The 24,786-nt window shown below is 43.6% G+C and overlaps 2 protein-coding genes across 3 annotated transcripts; one reads left to right on the plus strand and one right to left on the minus strand.

Annotated features, from left to right (window-relative positions):
* Nucleotides 1–414: 414 nt before the first annotated feature.
* On the minus strand, nucleotides 415–6,517 carry LOC120503236 (cell death regulator Aven-like). The gene is made up of 3 exons (XM_039711565.1): nucleotides 6,243–6,517; nucleotides 1,745–1,858; nucleotides 415–712 (listed from the first exon to the last, which is right to left on the minus strand). Exons 1-3 carry the CDS (start codon nucleotides 6,481–6,483, stop codon nucleotides 612–614), a joined length of 456 nt encoding a protein of 151 aa, XP_039567499.1. The 5' UTR covers nucleotides 6,484–6,517; the 3' UTR covers nucleotides 415–611.
* On the plus strand, nucleotides 6,447–14,687 carry CMTM6 (CKLF like MARVEL transmembrane domain containing 6). Of its 2 annotated transcripts, XM_039711502.1 has the most exons (4): nucleotides 6,447–7,159; nucleotides 11,826–12,002; nucleotides 12,945–13,043; nucleotides 14,522–14,687. In XM_039711502.1, exons 1-4 carry the CDS (start codon nucleotides 6,482–6,484, stop codon nucleotides 14,675–14,677), a joined length of 1,110 nt encoding a protein of 369 aa, XP_039567436.1. In that variant the 5' UTR covers nucleotides 6,447–6,481; the 3' UTR covers nucleotides 14,678–14,687. The 2 variants fall into 2 exon arrangements, with proteins under 2 accessions (XP_039567436.1, XP_039567447.1); XM_039711513.1 differs by lacking the exon at nucleotides 12,945–13,043.
* The last annotated feature ends 10,099 nt before the right edge of the window (nucleotides 14,688–24,786 follow it).

The following is a 24,786-nucleotide window of genomic DNA, read 5'->3' on the forward strand; positions in this document are numbered from 1 at the left end:
CTAGGGAATGTAAAAGGTATACCCTGATCAAATGATTACCAAGACACTTTAATGACTTCAGGTTTTCTACGTTTTTTTTGTTTTATTTTTTTTTTAATCAGTCCTACATTAATTTATCTGATTAGTTAGAAATCTCTATTTTGAACACTGGTACTCTTCCCCAGTTCTTGCATGCTGTAATGGTTCTAGTGAATTCACAGAATGGGTCAGGTTGGAAGGGACCAGAGTGGGGTCACCTGGTCCCACATCCCTGCTCAAGCAGGGCCATCCCAGAGCCCATGGCACTGGATTGTGTCCAGGCAGTTCTTGAGTATCTCCAGTGAGGGAGACTCCACAAGCGCAGGGCAAGCTGTTCCAGTGCATAGTTACCTGCACAGCAACGATGTTCTTCCTCACATGCCAATGGAGCTTCCTGTGCATCACTTTCTGGCTGTTTCCTCTTGCCCTATTGCGGGGCACCACCAAGAAGAGCCTGGCTCCATCCTCTTGGCACCCCTCCTTTGGATACTGGCAGACATTGATGAGGTCCCCTCTCAGCCATCTATTTTGGAGGCTGAATAGACCCAGCTCCCTCAGCCTTTCCTTGTGAGAGAGATGCTCCCTTCCCTTAATCATTTTTGTTCTCCTCCACGGGACCTGATCCAGGAGCTCCATATCTTGTCCTGAGGAGCCCAAATCTGGACACAGCAATTCAGGCGTGGCCTCCCTAGGGCTGAGTAGAGCGGCAGGATCACCTCCCCTGACCTGAGTTACCTCCATATTTTCAAAAGACTTAAATTTATTTACGAACATTTATCTTGTTGTGCACTTAACTCCCTCAAGTTAAGCACACTTGTTAAAACAGAAGATTGAATTGTGGACTGAGAAGTTTTAGTGGATATTCTTAGCTATGTCTTTAACTGCAGACCTGAAAATTTTGTTTATGTCAACAGTTCAGTTAAAGCTGGGGGGGACACATGGGGAAATCCATGACCTGCTGATGAACAGCTGTATAGAATAAATTGTCTGGAAGAAAAAAATTAGGCTTCTAATTATGGATGCATGGCATGCATCAGTATCAGAACAGTTGTCTAGGTTCAGTATGTAAACTTGAAACTGAATTTGGAACGTGTTCTAGAGGAAGGATCCTCTGATGATGAAAGCAGGACCCGTTCTCACACAACTGCAGTGGTATGTGTCATGAGGGTGGAGCTGGATTTTAAGGGCAACATTTTTAACATATTTTTGAAAGACAACTGCAGTCTCTAGGTTAGTTCATTTGAGGATCTAAACTAGTGGATACCGTCCATATTTTTGAAAGACAACTGCAGTCTCTAGGTTAGTTCATTTGAGCATCTGTCAAAGCACAAAACCCTTCATGAAGCTGGAAAACTGGCCATATAATGCATTAATAGCTATTACACCAGGTGCCCTTATTTGGGGAGGCTGGGACAGGGGAAAACCTTACAAATGACTACTCATAATTTCACTTCTTAAAACAGATGTCACTTCTGTGTATTTGAAGCTTCTAAATGTGTTTTTCCCTCAGCCCCCATAGCTTTGGAGTTTTCTGGTTGTTTTGATTTTTAAATTCTTATTTACAAATGCTTATTTACACAAAGACTGTCCCCTACCATGCCTTTTCATTCTAAAAGACTAAAGTAGCCTGCTTACCTCCTTCAAATTCTCTTAATGCTACTGTCACTTCCTATCTGCAGCCTGCTCATGCTGTCTGGGGGGAAAATGTACCACGAAAGGAAAATACCTGAGAATATTTCTGTGTAACCTGATGTCTTTGGCTTGTTGTTTCCCTCTGATGAGACCAAGGTTCCTGGGCTGGCTGCTTTGTCCTCTTGAGCTGCAGTTCCCCCAGCTCCTGCTTAAGTGAGAGTAGACAATTAAGATTGGATTCACCACAACTATCATGCAAAACACAGTCTCTGTGACTGAGGGCCCTTTTCACAAAAGGTATTGCCAGTAAACCCTGCTCCCTGTTCTCCTCCTTTCACCACCAAGTGAAGCACCAAACTAAATAAACTGAGTGAAAATACTGAAGCTAAATTGGCAAGAATATTTTCTTGCTCTAGGCTGGGGAGGGGTTAGGTTTGGGATTACCCCAATTTTTCAAAGAGTAACATAACAAATTATATTAATTTTGCTCTCGATCACTCTTCTGTGCCTCTAGTGCTGTTGGGTACAGTTTCAGACTAGCACATAAGATGCAGAAAGCAAGGAGATGATACAAGAACTACAGGGCATAATTTTAATAATACTTTTTAAATGATTTTCAGTATGAACACTGAAAAATGCTACAATATAAATCAACTAAATTCCTTTAGACTTTCAGGGCTAGTTCAATGAAGACAAGTTGCTGATTAGACTGAAATGAAAAGGTTTCAGGGGAATTTTGTAAATCTTCTCTTCCTCCTTCTCTACCCTGTTCCCATGTCAGTTCTTTTGGGTTTACTGGTTCTAGTAAAGCTGCTCTGCAAATTTTAAGCTTGAAATTTTTGAGTAAATGTCCATTTTATTTCCAAGCAGGTCATATTTTTCAGATGAAAATTACAATCTCTGGAACGTGCACATGGCTTTTAGGTTTTATGGACTAGCTACTATATTAACCTTAAAATTCTACTTCTGAAATGCAAGGACTGCTGCCTGTTGGGCTGCAGTCTCTTCTTGGGGAGCAAAGTTTGCAGTGGGACACCTGCAGCAGCAGAACTGTTGCCTATCAAACATCTCATAGCTTAATACTTCTCTGTGCTGTGCAGATGCATGCAGAAAACCACTGAGAAGAGTTAGCCTAAGCTTGCATTTGGAAAGTTGAGGATTGAGGATTTAGTAATAGGATTTACTTAGTAATAGCTGTTAAAATGCTAATTCTTCATCTTCAGCTGTTTAAAAATCACACATTCGAGCCTGTTTAATGTGATGTCACAGTTTGTGAAGTTCAGTTGCAATACTGAGCACAAAAATAGAGCCTCAAGAGCTAAAGAAAGTTCAGCAGATGCAACACATTCAAGTCTTCTCTAAGCTCATTGTTGCAGTACCCATTTGCTAGCTAATCATCCTGGATTTCCTTCATGTAATGCATGGGGATAGTCTTGAACAGAATATGTCAAGATGCCCATGTGGGAACACCAAAATGAAGGAAGGAGATGTGCCTCAGACAGGCTGTCTCCAATGGAGCTCCCTGAATTGTGCAGTAACACACACTTCTTCCTCATCACTCTTCCAATCAAACTAACTCTGTCTCTTTCAGTGGTTTGGGCTTCCAAGCTGCTTTCCCATTTCTCTACTTCCTTCTTCCTTGCCTTCTGGCAAGAAAAGCAAAAAATGCCATAACTGCATTTATGAAAATGAGAAAAGGAGAACATGAATTTGTGAGGCCAGTGCTGCCAGTTCTGAGTGTGAGGGACTCAGGCTTTAGTGTTGCATTGTAACACAGCACACAGAGCATGCCAAAGAGCCACTGGGACTCACTTGATGAAAACAGCACTGCAGCTGTGACCTGAAGCCCCCTTATTGCAGTAGCTGGCATTTACTCAACTGCTTCAAGGAACTCCAGCCACAGTTTTGGAAAATATTTCAACATGGGAGCAATAAGTGGCAACTGTCATACAGCTGTACTGTGTACACTGCCATCTCCTCTAGTCAGGGGGCTTTCTCTGTTGGTATTGTTTTTTGGTCACTATGTAGGGTGTCTTGGAGATGCAATGAGGGAGAAAACCAGGTCACTCTTCACTAATCTGCTTCCACTGATGTCCCTCTCTGTGCCTGGCTGACTGGAGATGTTACCACAGTTCAGCATCTAACTGTGAGGTTGCTTCTCTGCCACCATGTCCTGCCTTTAGCTCTGCTCCTGCCAGTCCAGCAGAGGCTGTGGTAGGGTAAGTACTTCTTTTTCTGGAAAACTGTCAGGTGTAGCACATAACCAAAGGAAATTAATAGCTGTATACCCGGAATGGGATTTCCATAATATCACAGTCAACCAGTTACTGTTATTTGCATTAAACCCTATTGTTACTTACAGTAACTGTTGTTTTAATTCCCTCTTTAAAGGAAAAATACTGTACTGGAAAGTTAGTGTGATAAAAAGGGTGAAGAGCAGCATAATGTAATGCTTTAAGTATTTTCAACTCCTATGCTGTTGTCCAGTTTTCATTCCTTCACTGACCTTACAGTTCCCTAGCTTTGCTGTAGTTTTGCTTTTCCTTAACCTCTTATAAAAGAAAATAAAAGTAAATTGGCCTCAATCAATCAGTTAAGCTTTAAATGGCAAGCTAACCTTTATCGTTCATGCATCGTTGATATGTATTTCCTGGAGAGGGCCTGAATGGGAAAACCACCTTAAAGACAGTAGAAACTGGAAGGAGGTGGACATCTATTTTATCTTTTGTAGTCTTGTTTTGTGTTTCTGTGGCCTGAAAAGCAGTCTGTCCTCAAGGCAGTTGTCTTCAGTACTAACATCTGTATTCATAATCTAGCAATGCTGCATGAAGGCATTTTAAAGACTTACAAGGGAAGGGCTACAAAATAGCCTTAGATGCTACTGAACATTTTAGAAGACCTGACAGCTGCTTCTATCTTGTTCAAGTCCTGTCTCTGTCAGACCACAGTGTAGCCTAGACATATGCTTTGTGGCTTTGGAGTTATTCATCCAGTTGTGAAATATTACCGAGGAAGAAAAGAAAACAAGAAGGAAATATCCTTCAGAAGAGAGATGCCAGCTTCTGTAATGTAATCTAATTTATAATGTACTAGTGTGAAAAGGGGACTGGGAACTTGTAAGTGATAACAGCAAATGTTCCTGACTACACCTACCTGCTCAGTCCTGTAGTCTGGGATGCTGCCAGCAGAGCCCTGTTACACTCACCCCAATCCCAGGCAGAAGCTGGGGCACACCCATGGTGATACTTCCTTTGTTTTAGCGGAAACACCCATGCCTCGGGAATCACAGGACTTGCCCTACTCTACTTGGGAGGAATTTGCCTCCCAAGCCAATTCCTGCAGCCAAACATTGTTTTTGACAGTGACAGGTCTGTATGATCCTGCCTAGGGACACTGTATTCCCCTGGATTGTGTGTTCTTACTGGGAGGAGCACACGGCCTGCTGGTACACACTCAGCAGGGAGCGTGGCCCAGTGCTTTGGTCTGGCCCATACTTCTGCATCTGCCCGCTTAAGGGGGTGCCCTGGCAGAGCTGAAAGTATCCCCAGCCTCATGGGGCTCTGTAGCACATTCCCACTGCACTGTGTGGTTCCCAAAGAGAAGCAGTGTCCAAACAGCCTGACCTGTTCCCTAAGCAGGGAATCTGCTACTATACAGCTATTAAGCAAGCAAATCGCCTCTTTTTCAACCTGTAGCAATCTTCCATTTCTTTGAGTTTAAACAAGTATAATTGAACTTGACTACAAAGGACCATAATAGCTCTGTGGGTAATACATCAATAATATAGAAGCAAACATAATACACCTTTGCTTACACATAAAAGGTTCAATCCACTCTTAGTAGGCAACAAAACTATAGTTACTTTGAAAAGCTGACCTGGGCAAAGGTATGGGAGTATATTAGAAGAGGCTTGGTGATATGAGTGCTTTCTCTCATTCCTTTGACAACAAGGAATGTCTTCAAAGACAATGACTCTTCTCCTGTACTCAGCACTGGTCAGGCCACACCTCGAGTGCTCTGTCCAGTTCTGGGCCTCTCAGTTCAGGAGGGACATTGAGGTGCTGGAGTGTGACCAGGGAAGGGCAGCTGAGCTGGTGAAGTCTGGAGCACGAGTCCTGTGAGGAGTGGCTGAGGGAGCTGGGATTGTTTATCCTGGGAAAAGGAGTCTCAGGGGGGACCTTACTGATATCTGGAACTGCCTGAAAGGAGGTTGTAGCAAGATGGGGATTGGGATCTTCTCTCAAACAACTCATGCCAGGACAAGAGGACATGGCCTCAAGCAGCACCCAGAGCAGGTTTAGGTTGGGCATTAGGAGGAATTTCTTCACAGAAGGAGTGATTAGACACTGGAATGGGCTGCCTAAGGAGGTGGTGGAGTCACTGTCCCTGGAGGGGTTTAAGGCAAGACTGGACGTGGTACTCAGTGCCATGATCTGGTGACACAGTGTTGGTGTTCAGTCATAGGCTGGACTCAATGATCTCAGAGGGTTTTTCCAACCTAACTGACTATGTGAATGTAACCAGGCAAAGCTTTGGCTTAAAACCCAAATTTGATACTGTAATCTTGTGTGACTCATGCAAACTTTACTTACCAAGCCCCGGCTGGCGAGCGGAGCCCAGAGCGGGCCTGAGGCGGCCCCGCGCTCCGCGCCGTCCCTCACGCTGCCGCCCGCGGCCGCCAGGGGGCGCGCCGCCGGGCCCAACGGCCGGGGCAACGGCCGCCCCGGGGCCCCGGGGCTCCGGGGCCTCTCGCCCTCCCCGCTCCCGTCCCGCCCGCCGCCCCTTCCCTGCTGCTTTCGGTTTCTCCCAGCTGACAGCCGGCTGCCCAGCCATGGGCACCGTCTACAACCGGACCACAGAACCGGAGGCGTCCCGCCGCCTGCCGTCGTTTTTGTCGCGGTTTTTCCCAGATGGCAGCCGGCGGCCCGGCCCGGCCATGGGGAACCGCCCCGTCTACAACCGGACCACAGAACCGCAGGCGTCCCGCCGCCTGCCGCCCTTTTTCTTGAGGTGTTTTCCAGCTGGGAACCGGCAGCCCAGCCCGGCCAGGCAGAGCCGCCCCGCCTACAACCAGACCACGGAACCGCAGGCGTCCCGCTACCTGCCGAGCTTTTTCTTGCGGTGTTTTCCAGCTGGGAACCGGCAGCCCAGCCCGGCCAGGCAGAGCCGCCCCGCCTACAACCAGACCACGGAACCGCAGGCGTCCCGCTACCTGCCGAGCTTTTTCTTGCGGTGTTTTCCAGCTGGGAACGGGCAGCCCAGCCCGGCCAGGGCGAGCGGCTCCGCCTACAAGCCGACGGCGCAACGGGAGGCGAAGACGCCCCGCCCGCCTCCCTTGTGCTTTCGTTTTTGTCCGGCGGGGAGCCGGCGGCCCGGCGCGGCCATGGAGAACGGCGGCGTCTACAACCCGACCACGGAGCCCCAGGCGAAGGCGGCCCGCCCCCGACCCCTGGGCTGCACCCTGCGGCGCCTGCGGGGCTGGCGGCTGCCGGTCAAGGCGGCCCAGACGGTGAGTGCCTCCTCCCCTCGCCTGCGGGACGTGCCGGGCCCGGCCCGGAGGGAGCGCCCCTGGCAGGACGGCTGCCCGGGCCGGGAAGAGGCTTCCAGTGTCCCGGCGCTGAGCCCGGCGGGGCGGGGGTGCCCCGCTCTGGGATGGAAACGAGCGTGTTGTGGTGACCTTCGGCTCTAGGGCGGTTTCCTGCCGCTTAAAAATTAAACTTCTCGGTGATCCAGAGCAGGCTGGGGAGATGGCCGCACGCAGGCTTCGAGGGAATGGATTGTGCCTGTCGGAAAGGGCTGGCTCCGCCGGGAAGATGTCCTGGCTTGGGACGTGGCACGGAGTCACTAAAGTTGTGCGGACCTGTAGTTCAGGTGGAAAGCTGGCGTGGTGCCTTGTAACGCTGGTTCAAAGTGATTCATGGTAGGGAAGTGGTGGGAGTGTTCCTTCTCCGTGTCCGAGCTGCCGGGGCAGGTGGCTGCTGGCACCGGATGGTGCTCGGAGCTGCAGCCGCCGGGTCCGGCTGCCCGCTGGCCTTAAACACCGGGCTCGGAACCGCAGGGATGCCTCGCTTTCTTCTGAGCGCCGGGTGGGATGAAAACAGGAGGAAGAAGCCTTTGGTTGAACCTCACCATAGGGCAGTAGAGCTGGGAAGGGCAGTGCTGGGTCATGAGCTCCAGATCTGTCTCTCTTGCTGCTCCTGCAGCCTGTTCCAAGCCTGTCAATCTGTGCTGTCCATACTAAAATGAAGGAGCCTGTTTCTCCCATGATTTGTGGTAGAAAATTGCACCAGAAACCCGTAATCATGGTGGCCCATTGCATGAGACAACACTTCATGTCAGGCAGCCCTGGGCTCACCAGGAAATAAAAGGCTTATTTTCTGCCTTTTATACATATTGTTGCTCCTGAATCAAGCAGCTGGGCTCCTGGTGCAAGGTCCTGTTCAGTGTTTGGTGATGGGCTCTTCCAAAATGTCCCAATGCAACTGCTGATAAGGATGTGAGGAGCATCACTCTGAGGTACCAGCAGGGAATGAGTGAAACCCGTGGTGGTAAAGGGCAGCTGACTGCAAATGCGTGTCAGCCTGCGTCTTGCAGCCAGCACAGTGGCTGTTTGGTCAGATGTGTCATGCTCACAGGAATTGTAGGTGATTTCCAACTCTTTCTTGTTACTTCACCATTGCAAAAAAGAGGACGTTTGGGTTTTAAGCTTCATCTCACACACAGTCAAAACCGTCAGCCAGAAATGTAATACTCTTTAGTGTTCATAAAGTGGTACACTGGCAAAAATAAAGGTTTCTAAGAGTGTTTAAAAAAAAATCACACCCAAGAATGCTTTAAATGAATATAATGGAACATAAACTTTTAATTCATCTACTGGAGATTATTAAAGCAAGATTTGCTGGGTTCGGCTCCCTGACAAGCAAAACGTTTATATGAATAGGTTCATTGACTAAAATAAAATAAGTGATTATGTAGGCAAATCTACTCATGTCCCAAAGCCTTAAACTGTTTAATAATTTTAAATGCTTTCTAAGTAGAAAAAAAGAAAATTTATCGTTTTCCTAGACAGGATGAAAAGCTGCTTGACATGTTCTTAAATAAGTAATAGTTTATGGCTTGCACCCGTTAGTCAGTGAGAGGAAAAAGAAAATGGGCTTCCAGTTGTTCACCCTCCTAATTTCTAACATTTTCCCGTTTTGTTTTGTAACCTTTATCAAAATGCAGCGATCTTGAGGTCTGGGTCAAAACACTTTAAACAAACCCTGGAAAGTCCTGAAGGTGGAAGCCTCCGTATTTACAGTAAAAGGTTCCTGTTCTGGGAAAGGGTTGATTTCTAGAAATGTTAGTCATGGTCATTGACTTTTGGCTTTATGTTATAACTGTGGTTGTTACTGGGATTATGCCCTGATAATTGCTGATGTGGACTGCTAAACATGGTGTTGGAATCAGAAAGTGGGCTCTGTTCAGTGTAGGGGTGGTCAAGAGCTTTATAAAACACTCTGAAATCACCTGCAGAAAAATGGCTTCTAGACCTAAGAAATACTTTTCTTCAGATGAATGTGAATAATGGTATGAACCTTAGCCAGTTCTTTTGAGCAAATTAAACAAGGAAAATGTTGCTCCTAAAAGTCACAAATGTGAGTGCCAAAAGGATGCTGGGAGGCATGTTATTGCATGTTTTGTTTGGATGGATTTTTATTTTTTTAAATAGTTGGAATGTTTTTGTTAGTCCATGACTGATTCAAATTCAGCACAAAGGTAAATGGCACAATGTGTATTGTGCCAAGATTGAGGTAGAAACTAATTCTTACCTAAAGTAGGACAAGTTGTCATCAACTATTGTTTAACTTGAGTCAAAATGCCCTAGCTGGAAAGGAAAATTGTAATTCAGGCTTAAAAATCAGCTCATTTTTGAGCTGTTAATGTCCTGTAGTAGCCCGAATTGTGCGAACTAAATAGAGAATTAATATGTGCACCCACCCGAACTAGAGGATTTTGTATGGGGAATCCCAGTACCTCCCAGATGCTGAGATCTTCACAGGATTGTTGGCAGCTTCATTGATCTGCTCTATTTTTGTAGCAATTCACTTGTTAAATCTTCTTTATAAAATTGATATTTGTTTAGAAACTTCCAGCAGTAATGTCAGTATCAGTGAATAATTTTCTGCTGGTAAGAGACAGATGAAGATGTTTAATTTCTGGTGTATATACAGACAGGACTAATAACAAAATTTTAAAAATCCAAAACAACTGCTTCTCCAACCATGCTTTTGGTGTTGAAAACTTTTATTTTTTGGTATCAGTAGGACAACAGAGGAATTTTTTTTTTCCTGAAAGTGATATCAAAGAGCAAGTTAAGAAATCCAAGCAGAGCTCTCTGGCACCTTATAAATGTGCTGCTGATACATTCATTTAATCAAAGCACTTACTCAAAGTTCTTTGAGCCAGCTTTTAAAAAATTTATGTACTCTATTTCATGACTCAGCTTATTAATAAAAAAAATGAATATCGACTTGGACAAGTCCCACACAGGATTGTACTTGGTAAATCTCAGTTATTTGACACTGAGCCCTTTATAACTGCTCTTTGAGTGGGATTTTTTCAACTTGCACACTCAGTGGAGAAGCTTTTTTCAGCTATTTAGATCATATTATGGCTATCTGGACATGTACTTTCTTTTAAGGACAGGTTTATTTTCTTTCTGCTCTGTTGCAGCCCAAGTGAAAGTGATGACTTTCCATTTCCAGTGCTTATAAAAAGAGATAAGTTTTCATGTACAGTGCTATCTCACAGCTGACCTTGTGAAAAATGTGAAATTGGAAGTCATTGGATGCAGTTATACACCCATGTTTAGAAATGCAAAAAAAAACCATCCCAAACCATAAAAACTGGAAAGTCAGAGTTTAAAACATTCCTGGACTGACATTATAGTTCACTGGTTTGGGTGCAAGGGCTGCTGAGAAGTTTGTGTTGCCAGCCACTGTGGGAGAGAAAGGAAGCATGAGGAGGCCTGATAGTAACATTGATGTTTCCCAGCTCCCATTCTTTCCCTTTCTGAGCTCCTGTTTACTTTATATTGTTGCACTTCCAAAACGTGGTTCTCTGAAGTGCTCTTCTGAGACCTGGCTTAGTAAGGGGAATTTACACTTCCTGCCACTAAATCGTTGTTCTTGTTTTTACTGTGAGAAAACTGATACCAAAGACTGGTGGTTATTTTCCAAGAACAATTCTGAATCTTAAATTTAGATTTATTTTTTTAAGCAAAAAATTGTTGCCCACATAATGTTATTAAAAATGTGATCATCATTCTCATATCAGTCTCCATTTTATGACCCTGTCTGATTCCTTCTCATCGTTTCATTTTAATTTGGTGAAGTCCTTACTACAAAGATCTGTAAAGCTATGCCGAGTTTATGGGATGAAGGAAACTAGCAAGAATTGGCCAAAATAAGCAAGAGTTAAATAAAGCAGTATTTTTTCTTGTACAATTAAATAGTAGAAAATCCAGCAGCAGGGATATGGTGACTGTATAGGAAGTAAGTCATGTTCTTTTCTCAAAACACACTGTGGCAGGAAGATGAAGATAAACCTCTGCATAGATTAAACATTGTCCAACATGCTTGAACACAGTGTAAGGTTTCAGTTCCTACGAGAGCAGTCATTACTGGGTCACAAGCATGTGAGTGTTGGGTTCACTTTCTCTGAAGTTTTATCAAGTGAGGTAACATCAGCTGTGAGTGAACTTTTAGGGAGGTAGCTGTTAGGGAGGGCTGTCCGGTTTCCCCCACTGCCCTGAACCCAAATACGTTCAGAACTGAGTGCAGCAGCAGCAGCATTTTGCAGGGTGTGTGCTCTCCATGCTGCCTCATCTGCTTCAAACTGGCAGTTGCACAAAACCACAGGAATATTGTCTGTCCAATCAAGAAGCCTCTGTTTGGCTGTGTGCTCAGCTTACCTGAGTGTACCTTATGGACCACTTTTAACAGCCAAGTGTAAACCATGTCATTGTGTAATTATTTCTGTCTGTAAGAAAATAGTGCAGAACTTCACCAAATTCTTCGTAGATTAAGCATTTTTGTCACAGCTAGCTTTATTAATCTTTGTATCAGAGATGCCTGTTTGTTGAAGATGTTAGAGACTTGATCCATCTCAAGCATGTTATTATTTGTTTGCAGATTTTCTCTCTTGTGGCTGTTGTTTGTGAAGAAGTTGTGGACGATTGCATCACTTGTGGTGGACTTTACTTCTTTGAATTCATAAGCTGCAGTGCCTTTCTTTTGAGCCTCCTGATTCTGTATGTGTATTGCACTGATTTTTATGAATCACTGGGGGAAGAGAAAGTGAAGAAACTGGTAAGAAAACTTTTTTTTTTTTTGAAAAACAAAACATTTCTTCTAAGTGCATAAAGTCTGCTGTGGAGTAAAAAGTCTATGCAAAATGAATCTCCTATTCTTCTCCATGTAAAGGGTAGATTAAGGTATCTTATAGTTTAAAAATGAGCCTACTTTGAGAGTTTATATTGACATATTTGTCAAAGCTGGCTGCCTGCAGGATCTTAGGACTTGTGTGGAAAAGTCTTTCCACATTAATGCTACTAATACTACAGCATAGCCACCGCAGATCTGTATCCATATGGAATACAGTTTAGCACCAGCATGATGCTTGCAATTAAAAAAACAACAAAAAACAAAGTTTACCCTATGTGTTTTCCTACTGGGTGTAGACTACCTCCTTTTTGGCAATAATCATAGCTCTTTACAGTTTATGGCTTTATACTGCAGAAGAACCAGCAGTGGGAGAAAGTTGCTCTGTGAAGTCAGTAGGAATGTTATTCCATCTCACAAGTGTCCCTTCCTATGTGCCTTCAGAGCAAACAGTAGTGTCTTTATGTGAGGGTACAGATAACAGAGTGTAGTAAAAGGTTTGAATGAGCACATTTACTGACAGTTTTCTGATTTCTTAAATGTTTACATAAGGAATAAAGCTACCATGGTTGTCCTGAGCTTGAATTTGATGGTGAAAAAAGGTTAGATGAAATTAATTAAATACTTTAAAAATACAAAAAAAGGGCAGACTCCTTTAAGTAGCTGATAAAACTGTTTAGATAGCTGATAATGTTGAATGTCATTTGGAATTTGGTTGTAAAATGTATTTTCTGAAGCTTCCACTAACATCAAAGTATCAAAACATAAATTCACAGGCAGGTTAACTCTGCTGTTTTTATGATGTTTGTTCTTTTTAGGTAACCTATCTACAGTTAAATTACATATATATTTTTTTATATATATTTGCAGAATTTTTGGGCTGTGCTGGTCATAGGTGCCTCGTTTCTGTTAGCATCAATAGTGTTTTCTATAACCTGCTCTGACTCTGCTGCTGAAAGTGCTGCATATGTAAGTCTTAAAATGGCAAGATTTACTTTGTCTTTATCTGGTATGTTATTTTCTCTGCCCTCTAAACTTCACTCAATTTGCAGAGAAGAAAGTGGGCAGGGAATAGAGCTCAGTGCATTGTGATGTTTCAGGAGGAATTACCTATTTCAGATCTTCCAGAAACTTACCATAGGAAATCCAAAGAGCTGGCATTCCCCAAGGTTCCTGGAAAGCTCTATGTGCCCTTGTAGCTCCCACCTTTTGCCTGCTGCCTCAGATTTGTATTATTTCCTGTCATCTCTCACTGTTTAACATTGTCATCTCTTGAAGCTTGCCCAGTTCTGTAATACACTACTTCTGAAATTTCTGTTTTTCCTCAATTGTCCTTTCATAATGTTACCTCCTCACAAAGTCATCAAGAAGTCCTGTCTTTTGCTTTTACAGAGCACATGTGGGCAACACTGACTTGCACAATTGCAGTAAGAGCAGCAGATTCCTCAGTGACAGAAGTAGTAGAGCAACAGGGCATTCATCTCCTAGGGAACACTCAGGACGCTCAGGGAAAGGCACTAAAGGGGCTTTTGGGATGCTGTGGATGTCATAATTCCCATGTCATTTGAATACTTCTTTTGAGTAACCTTGGAATTGTGAATGTGTGAGTTTAAAAGATCAAATTCTTAAATGAGAAAAAATGATTTGGTAAAAAAAAGCAATATAATTCTGTTCCACAGCAGCATCAGCTATTAGAGATACACACTTTTGTAAAGTCATCTTAAGTGATGTAGATCTATTTAGACCTAATAGTTTGAGCATAAATCAGGTGTCAGCTTTGCTTTTTCTGGTACAGAAAAAATAAAAACTACTGTGATCAAATACTTAAAATGTCAAATACTTAATGTCAAATTACTTTGGTCCAAACCAGTTGTGCAAAATTTAGGTAGGTAGAGTTAAAATAATGCGTATGTTTCTTTCCTTGTTTGAAAAAAAGCTGCCTTCTCTTTACCACTTTTTATCTTGCCATGACTGGTAACAAAATGTCATTTACAAAATGTCATTTCAGTCTCCCTTGCTGGCCAGGCTCTGCAGATCTTCTCTTCCTTCACCTGCTGTGTGTTATTCTTCTTCATTTCCTCTCATCAATCAGCAGCCCTCTCTTGAATAAATAGTCTGCTATATGCTATGCTACTTTAATAACTGATTTTGGCAATGCAACTAATATACTTCTGCAATTAAAGGTTGATTAGAACACAGTATAAGGTTCACACTTGATTAAAAGAATGAAAACCGTAAAAACTAAAACAATGAATGTGCTAGAATGATGATTTCTGATCTGTGTCTAATTTAAATGTAACTATTGATTTAAGGAGGACTGTAATCTTAATATTACAAGCATTATTAATGTATATACAGTGGTACAGTGAATCTTTCCAAACAGTGTTAGAATAAATACTGTTACTGTTTATGCATTTTGAAATCACATATTTCTGTCCTTTTCACAGGTATTTGGATTTTTTGCAACTTTTGCATTTGCAGCTGAATTTGTTAGAGATCTCTATGAACTCTGTCGCAAGCGAAAACAAAACATCGTTGGACGCCCTCAAAATCCTCGTAGCACTCCGAGTGCCACAGAAAATCGGCCACTGAATAAACGCTAACTTCCTGAAATTGTTTCTTTTTCTTTTTTTTTTTTTTTTTTTTTTTTTTTTTTCTTTTTTTCTTTTTTTTTTTTTAATTGGGGCAAACTAAAATGAACTTTCAGTGCACTGTAGGTAACAGCTTCTGTTTCTTTGTTCTAGTCGATTTTGTACACATTGCTCATCACAAATTTTTATGGATTCTTGGTCAGGTAATGGCATTTTGAGTGTCATGTTCTAAGGTACCTGGTCCTGCCACCTGCTGGGATGACAGGCACTAAAAAACCTTGGGTCTAAACAGAATAACTTCAGGACAGCAGTGTGCTGATTTGATTTTGACAGAGATGCCTAATTAAGGTTAATGTCTGAGGCATAAATTCTGAGCTATAACCTGAAGATATTTCCTGATTAAATGCTCCAGATGTTTCTGTTGTGAGTTAAAAATTAGCACAGCAGAATTATTTTTTGTACTTCTTGGTCAAACTGAATACAAAAGGGATACCTAACTGGAATTTACAGGAATGTTTATCCTTAAGTAAGGGTTTTGAGGTTGTTTTTACTACTCCAATGTCTCAGTTCTGTCTGTGGAGATCAGTTTAATGCTATAGTGACTGTGTGGGGTTTATGGGGAAGGTAATGTAAATGGTATAATGAGGAGAGAGTTTTGCACTCCATGATTTTTAAAGTTTGGACTTGTATGCCAGAATCTTCTTTCAGATGGTTTCAAAAGCTGTAACATTTGCAGGAAGAAACTTGAAAAGCCAGCAATGAGCGGAATAAGATAAAGAATATGTATTTTACATGAAGCAAATGAGAAAAACCTGATTGAGTGCTTGAGACATTTGCTGTCTCCCTTGCGTTAACTGCATTTCACCAATATCCCAACCTGGCGTGTTCCCAGTCCTGTAACCTGTTGTGCTAGCATGAGACCAAGCCCTCCAGAAACTGGCTGTGCTGAATTTAGGAAAGGAAGAGGAAGCTGTTTTAAGACAAAGGACTGTAATAGCAAGTCAAAATTGGTTTTTTTTCTCATTACTGCCACTTTCTGATGAGTGTGATTTTGTGATGTTCTCTCTGTGGCCTGAGACTTAAGCCTAACACTACACTTTGCCAGGTGGTGTGAAGCACCAAGTTAAAGCCACAGCTTGGTTTTAGAACTATGCATAGAAGAGAAACTTTCCTTCATAGAACTTTCTATGTTGTAAAGAAGAAATGCTCTTTAGACTGGCTTTATTTTATTTTCATGTATTTATTAGTGTCTGTTTGCACTGAAATCTGATTTCAGTCACTGCTTGCTGTTGCTATGTCAGATAACTGGGTAGATGGGAGATGTTTGGTTTACAAGCAGTGTTACTGGTGATACAAAATATCCATAATGAGAATTACCTCCTCTATGAGCTGCAATGTCTTACTCTGGGGACCATGCCAATATAAGTAACATTCCAGCAGTCTTGTTTTGGTTTCTTTTTATTGCTTAGAGTCCTGCTGAATTTTTTTTTTCCACACCAAAATGTCTGTAGTCTTTAAATTTTAATCTGTAATTGGTAGCTGTAAATAAAGTGTAAGAGCACCACTGTGCTACTAAGTATTTATTAAGCAATGCAGCACCGTGAATGGACTTTTATCTTGAGGTAATTTCTCCTGTTACTTTTCTCAGCCTGAAGATAAGTTAATTGATGTCTGGGTTTTTTTTTCTATAGGCTTTTCCTCACCTAAGTGATGTGCTACTGATGTCCATTCCTGGAGATACAGAAAGGGATCTGTAAAGTCGTCTCCTGGCCTTGGCAGTTTACCTGGCCATAGTCTGTCACACAGTAGTTAAATACCAGGAGCAAGTCACAGAATGGTTATAGGTTTAAGGCAGTTGCCTAAAATGTTGCTTCCAAACCAGTTGTTGGCTAACATGCATGACAGTGCTGTTAATCCTTGCACCTCGTAAGGTGTTTTTGCTGTTTCAAAATAGCTGAGAAGCAGATTTGCGCGTGTGTGTGCGCTGTTTTCTGCTTTTGTGAGGTTATTTTTTTAACTGCTTTATCAGCTTCCTATATCCTAGCTTTCCTTATCACTCCTATGTCCTCTGCCCTCCCAGTCTAGGTGGGGGAGAGGCTTCCTTGCCACAGTGACTGAGCAGACTTGTCTGCAGTCTTGACGTGCCCCTTTGATGCCTCTGGTGCCAGGTGCTAGCTTTAAATGTCTGTCTCTTAATTAGACTGATCCTAGAGAATGCTGTTGGAGCTGGATTAAATGTCTGGTTCTGCAGGAACTCTGTGTGAATGGCTGGATGCCTCTTACCCCTCGTGCTCTGACAGCAAAGCCCTTTGCTTGTTTCCCAACCTGCTTCTGATTAAATCAGCCAACCTTATTTAAACCACCTACTTAAATTGCTTCCATTAAGGTGGTTGATTTTGGCTTAAGCAGATCAGGGGTTGTTCAGGAGAGTGATAGAGGCTCTGGCAGAAATGCTGTTAGATACAACAGCCTCAAATTTCTTCTGTTGGCAAAGTGAACGTCTCCCTACATCATAACTGGTGGTAAAGCCTTTTGGAAAGAAGCAGCTGGCCCAGTACATCTCTGTGGGAATTGTCTTCTCCATTCTTCACCACAGTGCTTGGCAGTGGTGTTGGAGCCTGCTTGGACACTCAGCTTTGGTGTTTTCCAGCTGAACCTGTCAAGGTTAAGGCTCTGCAGCCACTTCCAAGGCTTTTTTTCAGTGCCTTGAGAATCAGTGGAGAGGATTTTTCAGGATACGTGAGGACTTGTCCAGTGGTTGGACTGTGAACTTCTGCTCTGAAGATCTGTACTGGGCATTGTGTAGATTGTGAGTGTTAATTTTTGTGTGTGATGTTTAGCCCACGTTAAAATCACAGTGCTGCCAGTGCCCTTTGGTTCTGAGTATGGGAAGGAATTGTGCCTTACTGCCTGTATCCTGTGCTTGAAAAGAGCAGGGAAGGGTTGTGGTCTGTTACACGTGAGTTCTACCTTTGCACTTCCAACTGACAGAGCAGTGGGTGTTCTCACACAATTCTCAGAGCTCAGCACAAGGTGGTTTTGCATAATGGCTGTCGTGGTGACCCTCGTTCAAACTGGTGCAATAAAATACCAAGCTTTCTACATGGAAGGGAAATTCTTAGTGAAAAGTGTCAAAGGTTCTATAAAATTGTAGCAAATAAAGATTCTGGTAGTGCCCTATGGATGGAAATTAATCTTTTTTTTAGTCTATTGCTGTAAACATAAGCAGCTCTCTGGATATTAAATTTTATGCTGAACAGAGCTATATGTCACTTTTAATACCATTAAGAATTTAAGTGATTTTTAATTATTATTAAAGCAGGATGATAATACATTAATTTTGTATATATAAAGCAAGAATTTTGTAGTTTCCAGTGGTGCCTTGAATTTCCATCTAAATAATTTTTCAATGCTTAAATAGTTTTTTATCATTCTAAACCTGTGATCTTTTTTAATACATTATGTTTTCTTGATCTACGGAACTTTCTAAAATATTTTGTAATAATTTTTTAAAATAAAGGTTTAGTAAATAAGTGTTTGTTGTTTTTGCTCCTATGATTTGGTGTTGCTATGTACTTCTCCCAAAACCAGCCATAGGAAATAACATCATTCTTTTGTTCCTGGTTTGGAGGAAAGGGCCTGCATTGTGTTTGCCTGTTCCTGGGGAAGAGGGCCCAACTGGATATTCTCACTAGACGTTCCCAGGAAGAAAGATCTGATAAGGTCAGTATTGCTCCTGACCACAGGGTCCAGCCTAAGTAGTTTTCAGTGGCTTTTACATGTGGTCTGTAAGTTACTGTGAGAAGAATAATCAGGTGCTGCTTCCAATTGTCTTGATCACATGGAACTGAAAAAATAAAGGGGCAAACTTGTTAAAGGAAGGAGCACAACCTAGCAAAAGGTTTTGAGAGCAAATAATTTATTCTGGTATAGAAAAATGCAGGTCACTGACTTCCTTGGTTGAGGAAGAGCTGCTTGATCTGTAAAAAATTATTTGGCTGATTGTCAGTGGTAGGGGGTGAGGAAAAGGAAGCAAACCTGCATGCGTTGCTTTTTGGCAGGGGAGAACTTTTTTGTTTCATAGTCCTGCACATTACTTATTACCTGGTGGTCATCTTGTACACAGGAGGAGAATGACACTTCCTTCATTGTTGGCACAGAAAGTGAAATGCCACAGTATACTTTGCTTTATTTTGTAACATGAAAAGATGAAATAATTTTAAAGATGAAATTGTCTCTTTGATGAAGTTGCCAGAGATGAGTGTAATAGTAAGAACTCAAAAGGGGAAAAGGTCTCAAATGCTTTTAATTACCTAAATGCAAGAAAACAATCAAGGCAAGATGTTGTATTAGAAAGATACGTTAGTGGTGAATTTTACACTATGAGAGAGTAAGTCAGGAATATTACAGATTTAGTAATTTGAAGCTTGACCACACAGTTTAAGTCATGTTATTGCTAGAATCATGACAGCCCCCTTCTCAGGAGCCTAATCCAGGTTGGTTCAGTGTAAATGACAGCATGTAGTGCAGCAGGGCAGAAAACGGGCTGGTAACCCACAGCTTTCCCCTGTGAGTGCACAGGCACCACCTGGTCACTGTCTGTGTGTCCCTCGGTCAAGGCACAGATGTGTTTCCTTGCTCTGGGATGCCTTTTCTCCTTACAGGGAGGAGCAGCACCAGCCCCCTGCTCTCTCACACTGCGGTCGTGCAGGAGCCAAGCGGGGGTCACTGCTTGCCTGGGCTCGGCGTGTGGCTGCCCCTTGGATTTGCAATGGCTATTCTTAGCCCGCGGAAGGAAGCACAGGGAAGGGCAGAAATGTGTTTTGCCTTGTTCCTGCCGTCTGCACAGGAACCTGCCGAGGAGCTGCAGGAGGGAAGGTTGTCCACAAGAGGGCAAAGATGATCCTGGGATTGAAATTACTGAAGGACTCCGTCCTCTTCCCACCTGTATTTCCAGTGGGACTGAAGCCCCCACGTCCCTCTATTGTCAATGTGGCTATAAATTGAACTGTGCATTTTAGGGATACTCTTTCCATTAATTTTCTTATTTCTCAATGTGTAGCTTGAAGTATTTTTGGCATATAATCTCATCAGTATTGTCCTAGGGAGATACTTTGCCTGAGCAGTTTGAAAGGGTTTTTTACTTGCATTACTTGTGTTTTGTAACCTGCCAGTAAATGTTTTTAAAAATTCAAGTCGAGCTTCGGCTGCATGACAGCACCTGCACTTAAAACACTGCACTGCAGTCTTGGAGAACTTTGTGGTCTGTACTATGCTGTGGTTTTCAATGAAAGGTCTGTGGATCACGGATGGGAGAGGAATGGAGTGGGGTGTACCTTTGCATTTCCTGGACTCTTAAGAAGTTAAATGAGGGAAGCTTATTATCCAAAAATGCAAATTATGCATGCCGGAAAAAAATCAGGGCCCACAAACAGAAATGTTGGCAACCATAGCTGTAAAGCGTGCCAGACAGGACTTCTTGCAGTTCCAGTCCTCTCCAGGCATCCCAGTGAAACTTGCTTTGACCAGCCCACATGCCCTGATCACTGACTCAGTTTGTTTCCTATGACCTATTATCTTTTGGCTGAATTATTGGTGGGAAAATGAACCAGACTTGGCTGTTTTGAAGTTAGTAAGTCCTGAGGTGAGAGTCAGACTTCATGAGGAGGTGACAGCACAAACACATTCTTCCACAGCGTGATGCATGCACAGCCAGATGGGGACAGCAAATCCCCAGTCAGGTATGCCCTGCTTGATGTGCTGCATGGAGGCAGGCACTCTTCTGCAGTGCTAAGCTTGGGCTGTATGTCAGAGCTCTCTTTTTAGTCTTCAGTTGGACTTACAGAAAGCATAACATGGTAAGACAAAAAGGATGACAACTTTTCTGTTACCATATGCTCTACCCTTGCTTAGAGAATGGTGCAATGTTGCTCAAAATAATGCAAGCCTGTCTGCACTACAGCTCTCCTTTTAACTACTTCCTTTGCACCAGCTGTTCCTCTCCCAGAAATATCAGTGCAGACAAGATTCTGAAATCCCTGCTCATGTTGAGGTCTAGGTGAGGAAGGGACAGTTACTTAATTGTTCTGTGGTCTCTGCACTCCACTAACCAAAGGTGTGGAGCTGCTGTCCTGATGTGAGCAGAAAGGCATCCTCAGCAAGGAGGACAGACTCATCACTCCTATTTTCATTAACACCCATTTTCAGTCTCCTTTGCCTGCCTGCTCAGTTTCAAATGCTTCAGAGCACTGGGTTTTGATACTCGCATTGCTAAAGCCCTGCTTCCTATTCCTGTACCTCAAACCTAAACTAAACCTCTCTATCAGTGCAACTCATAGCAACCAGAGCTTTGGCTAAATCTCTGCCTGCTAGTTGCTCAAAACAGCTGGGATAAAGAGGCTGTGGAGGCCTTTCTGAGAGGGTACAATACAGCTCTAGAAACAACTGGCTCATTAACGTAAGCCTGTTTTCTGCCTCATCGTCCTTTTGCTCAGAAAGGCTTGTTTTATGAATGAACCAATGTTGTCCTTGACTTGATACGGTTTTGTTTTTTTTTTAATTGTAAATGCTTGTTTCTGGCAATTGTGCATCTCGTTTGAGGGTAACAAGAGCATAATTATTCAGCTCTCATGCATCACAAACTGCTGAGCATGAGGTATTAATGGAGTGCTTTGCTGCCACCATAGCTTAATAGCTACAGCTGCAGCATTGTGCTCTTGTTTGGCAGGGGTTCATGGAAAAGGGGGATGCAGATCATTAAGCTTTATGTTAAGAGTGATTTACAGATGTAGCAATAACAGCAGACTATGCTAGACAGACAAAGCATTTCTGATGTACAAGGAGCTGTTACACCAGCAGGGCTGTAATTCAGCCTAGTGGTGGTATAAAGCCCCCAGCACCAGTCCGCCTCATCCAACCCCCAATAATCATAAAGGAAAATTGTGTTACTGTAATTGTGTGTGTTGGCAGGGGGAGGAGGGGAATCATACCCTGCCATCACAGCTGGCTTGCAGATGTAATAGAAGGAAGCTGCAAATGGGTGCTTTTGACTAGGTACAGGATTTGAGGTGGTATCAAACCCCTAGCCTGGTCCCTTTCCATCCACCCAGCTACAGCTCTGTCATGTGTTGAGATACAAGTGCTAGAAGTAAAAGGTGAGTGTTGCCCCAGCTGCACATGGGAAAGTAAAAGCAGTGTCTCCTCAGCTCCACCTGAGATGTTCCAGCTGAGGCCAAGCTGCACAGGTAGCTGATGGAGGAAGAGGCACATCTAGAAGGTGAATCAGAGGGGAAGGGTAACTCCTGCACTCTGAGTCGCTGCTATGATTCACTCTTGCCCTTCTCTTCCTTCATCAGACGTGAAGGGGAGAATGGCTGAGTATTAAAGCTAGTCCCATGCAAATGGTCTATAAGATACACTGTGCTTTTTCCTGGGACAATGATATTTACTGTCTTTGAGCTGTAAAAGTAGTGCAGAATGAGTGCTGTTTCTAATTTCCTAGTCTGACCTCGTATGCCGAAGGGTTATATGCCTAAAGTCTACACCGATGGAGTTTTCTTCCCCTTGTAACTCCTTCTTGTTACAATTCCTCCTGTGCTAAGAGGGCTGCCTGTCTGTGTTGCTCTTCCTACGCAAGTGCAAACATGTAAGAAAAGAACAAGTGGCTCAGACATACTTAATTTAGCACTGACTCTCCATGGGTGGCCTGGGGATATTCCCCTCTGCGGGGAGGAATGCCCCACCATGCTTCGTGGCTGCCACGTCATTCACACACACGCCAGCTCTGCCTCAGGAGATGGTGTGCTCTCCTTGTCTTTGTGGGAGCCCCTTCAGCACCCACAGAAACACACAGGTGCTTCCTTCACCCCCCCACAGGACTGTTTTTCTACACCCATGCAAGCACAGAGCACTCGGCCTGCTCCTTTTCTTCTGTGCTATTCCCTCCTTCCCAGGTGCTTGGCTTGCTGCACAGTTGCCTGCCTGCCTTTGCAGGGCCCCAGCTGTCTGGAGTCCCCTGGGAGAAGGGCTCTGAAGTGACAGATGTGACAGTGCCTTTGTGCACCAGGCAGGGCTGAAATCATTGCAGGGCCAGGCAGAGTAACCTGGGGACTTTGCAGCACCAAGTGCTGGCACCAGGACACCTGGGCATTCCCGGGTTACATCACACTGCAGGCAGGACTTGTCCCCGTGAGGAGGGCAGGACAGCTGCTCTTTGGCTTGGGCTTCAGAGGTTGCAGTTTATTCCTTTCAAGTGGTTGCTTTGTGCCTTACTGTTATTCTAGGTCTGCAAACATCTAAAGAGCAATAAATTAAATTTACACAATCTTGGGCACTCTGAATTCAGATCAGTCCAAGCCAGGAATATAAAAAATTAATTTTAATTGAAGCAAATTTATCTATGCACTAATCCTTTTTTTCTGCTTCAAAAGTTCAGGCCTTTATGGCTGGCCAGTGCTCTGAAGGACATACTTCACCCAAACATACATCTCACCTGAGAGCCAGCATTTACTCAGTGAGAAAACTGCTTTTGAAAATACTAATGTGCCTTTCTGTAAGGCTGTAGCTCAGCAATATGGAAAGACCAGGTGCTGCCGGAGGTGGTGTTATGCTTAAGAAGTGATATAAAAATATTAATCCAAGGAACAGCACAGTTCTGAGCTCTTCCCTCGGGAAAGGTCGGTAGTGCTGCTACTCTGCAGTGACCCCTTGATTTTACCTCCTTCATCTGCACTTTCTCTTTGAGCTCTGCCCTCATTCCTCAGCATCACCACACAAAAAGCCAAGGTCCCTCCCAGCCTCCTTTTCATGAGTCCTCCCTCTCATACTGCTCTCCCCTGCAGCACAGTACAAGCAGCCGCAGTCAAATTGGGCCTTTGACTATTCAACAGTGGAATCTTAAAGCCAAGCTTTCACAGCACTAAGCCAGAACAATGCCAAGGATTTTGGTATCTAAATTGTGCCTCCCTGTAAAACTAAAAGCTCACCTTGGCAGCCACCTCATCCCTGAGGCAGGTAACTCCTGTGATGCTGCAACTCTTTTAATTATTGTTTTCTTCTTCTACCCTTGTTTTTTCTTTTTCTTTTTTTTTTTTTTTTTCCTAACTTTCAGTATTCCTACCTGTGAAGTGCTGCTTCTGGGCATGGCCAGACAGCTGCACTTTCACTATTAGCCCAGCTCAGGCAGAGGTTTGGTAAAGGGCAAAAAGCAGACAGATATTTTTTTTTCCAACTGCCCCAGGGCAGAGGGACTGATTCAGGCACGTGATGAGGGCTTGTTTGGTCCTTGATAAATTGGTGAGTCATTTACACAGTAGAGCAGTGCAGATATGAGATAACAAGAGGATGAATAATCAGTTAATTAGAAATATGGCCTTTTATTTTTTTATGCAAGCTCTGGGATGCTGGGAACCCGCTGCTATTGTTGATCAGTCCTTAGTAAGAAACACTGATGTGTATTTGCCACGTTGGCCGTGAGAAACCAGCATGCTGACCCAGGGGACCAGCTGAGGCTGATGGGCTGGGCTCAGGGACAGGCAGAACAGAAATAAACTCTGGAGTAGCCTGCTGTGGGTAATCAGTGACCTCTAGAAAGGACATAATTCTTTTCCTGTTTTCCAGCTGCTGTTGTGCTGGAAAAAAGTAATTGTTCTTCTCCAGGAGAGGGAGATAACAAGTACTAGTGCCACTTTCTGACCTGCTAGGGTTAGCAGGGTTTAGCAGGGTTAAAAAAGCCCTGGGACCAGGGACTGGAACCAAGAGCCACCTGTCCCCAACAGGATGGCTTCCCAAGTGTGCAGCCCTGTGTGTCTGCAGAGGAGTGAAGGGTAAGCCAAGGGAATGGCACTTGCACTTGCTCCATTGTGAAACTTGAAACAGCCCAAACAGGTGGGTTGCTTAAGAGCACCCTAGAGCTTTGTGGTGAGGGCTCTCTCCTGCTATGTGTGTAAACCTCTGCAGGCAGAAAGAACAGGATGTGGGCCTCCCTTTCTCTGGTCCCCACTTCTCCCTGGCTCACACAACCAGCAGCACCTCCAGGATGCCCAGCAGGGCCCAGAGATACATAAATCCAGCTTTCCTTGGCTTTCTGATGGCACTCAGTCTGAAAGCAGGTCCATACTTTG

The sequence above is a fragment of the Passer montanus genome, unplaced genomic scaffold, assembly GCF_014805655.1.
Source record: "Passer montanus isolate IOZ18808 unplaced genomic scaffold, ASM1480565v1 scaffold10, whole genome shotgun sequence".
In the NCBI taxonomy this organism is placed as follows: domain Eukaryota; kingdom Metazoa; phylum Chordata; class Aves; order Passeriformes; family Passeridae; genus Passer; species Passer montanus.

Coding starts and splice junctions, on each gene's coding strand:
- CMTM6 (XM_039711502.1), top strand. CDS start 6,482: ATGGGCACCGTCTACAACCGGACCACAGAACCGGAGGCGTCCCGCCGC. Junction 7,160..11,825: donor CGGTCAAGGCGGCCCAGACG/GTGAGTGCCTCC, acceptor ATTTGTTTGCAG/ATTTTCTCTCTTGTGGCTGT. Junction 13,044..14,521: donor CTGCTGAAAGTGCTGCATAT/GTAAGTCTTAAA, acceptor TCCTTTTCACAG/GTATTTGGATTTTTTGCAAC.
- LOC120503236 (XM_039711565.1), bottom strand. CDS start 6,483: ATGGCTGGGCAGCCGGCTGTCAGCTGGGAGAAACCGAAAGCAGCAGGG. Junction 1,859..6,242: donor CGCTCGCCAGCCGGGGCTTG/GTAAGTAAAGTT, acceptor CTCTCACTTAAG/CAGGAGCTGGGGGAACTGCA. Junction 713..1,744: donor TTACACAGAAATATTCTCAG/GTATTTTCCTTT, acceptor CGCTCTACTCAG/CCCTAGGGAGGCCACGCCTG.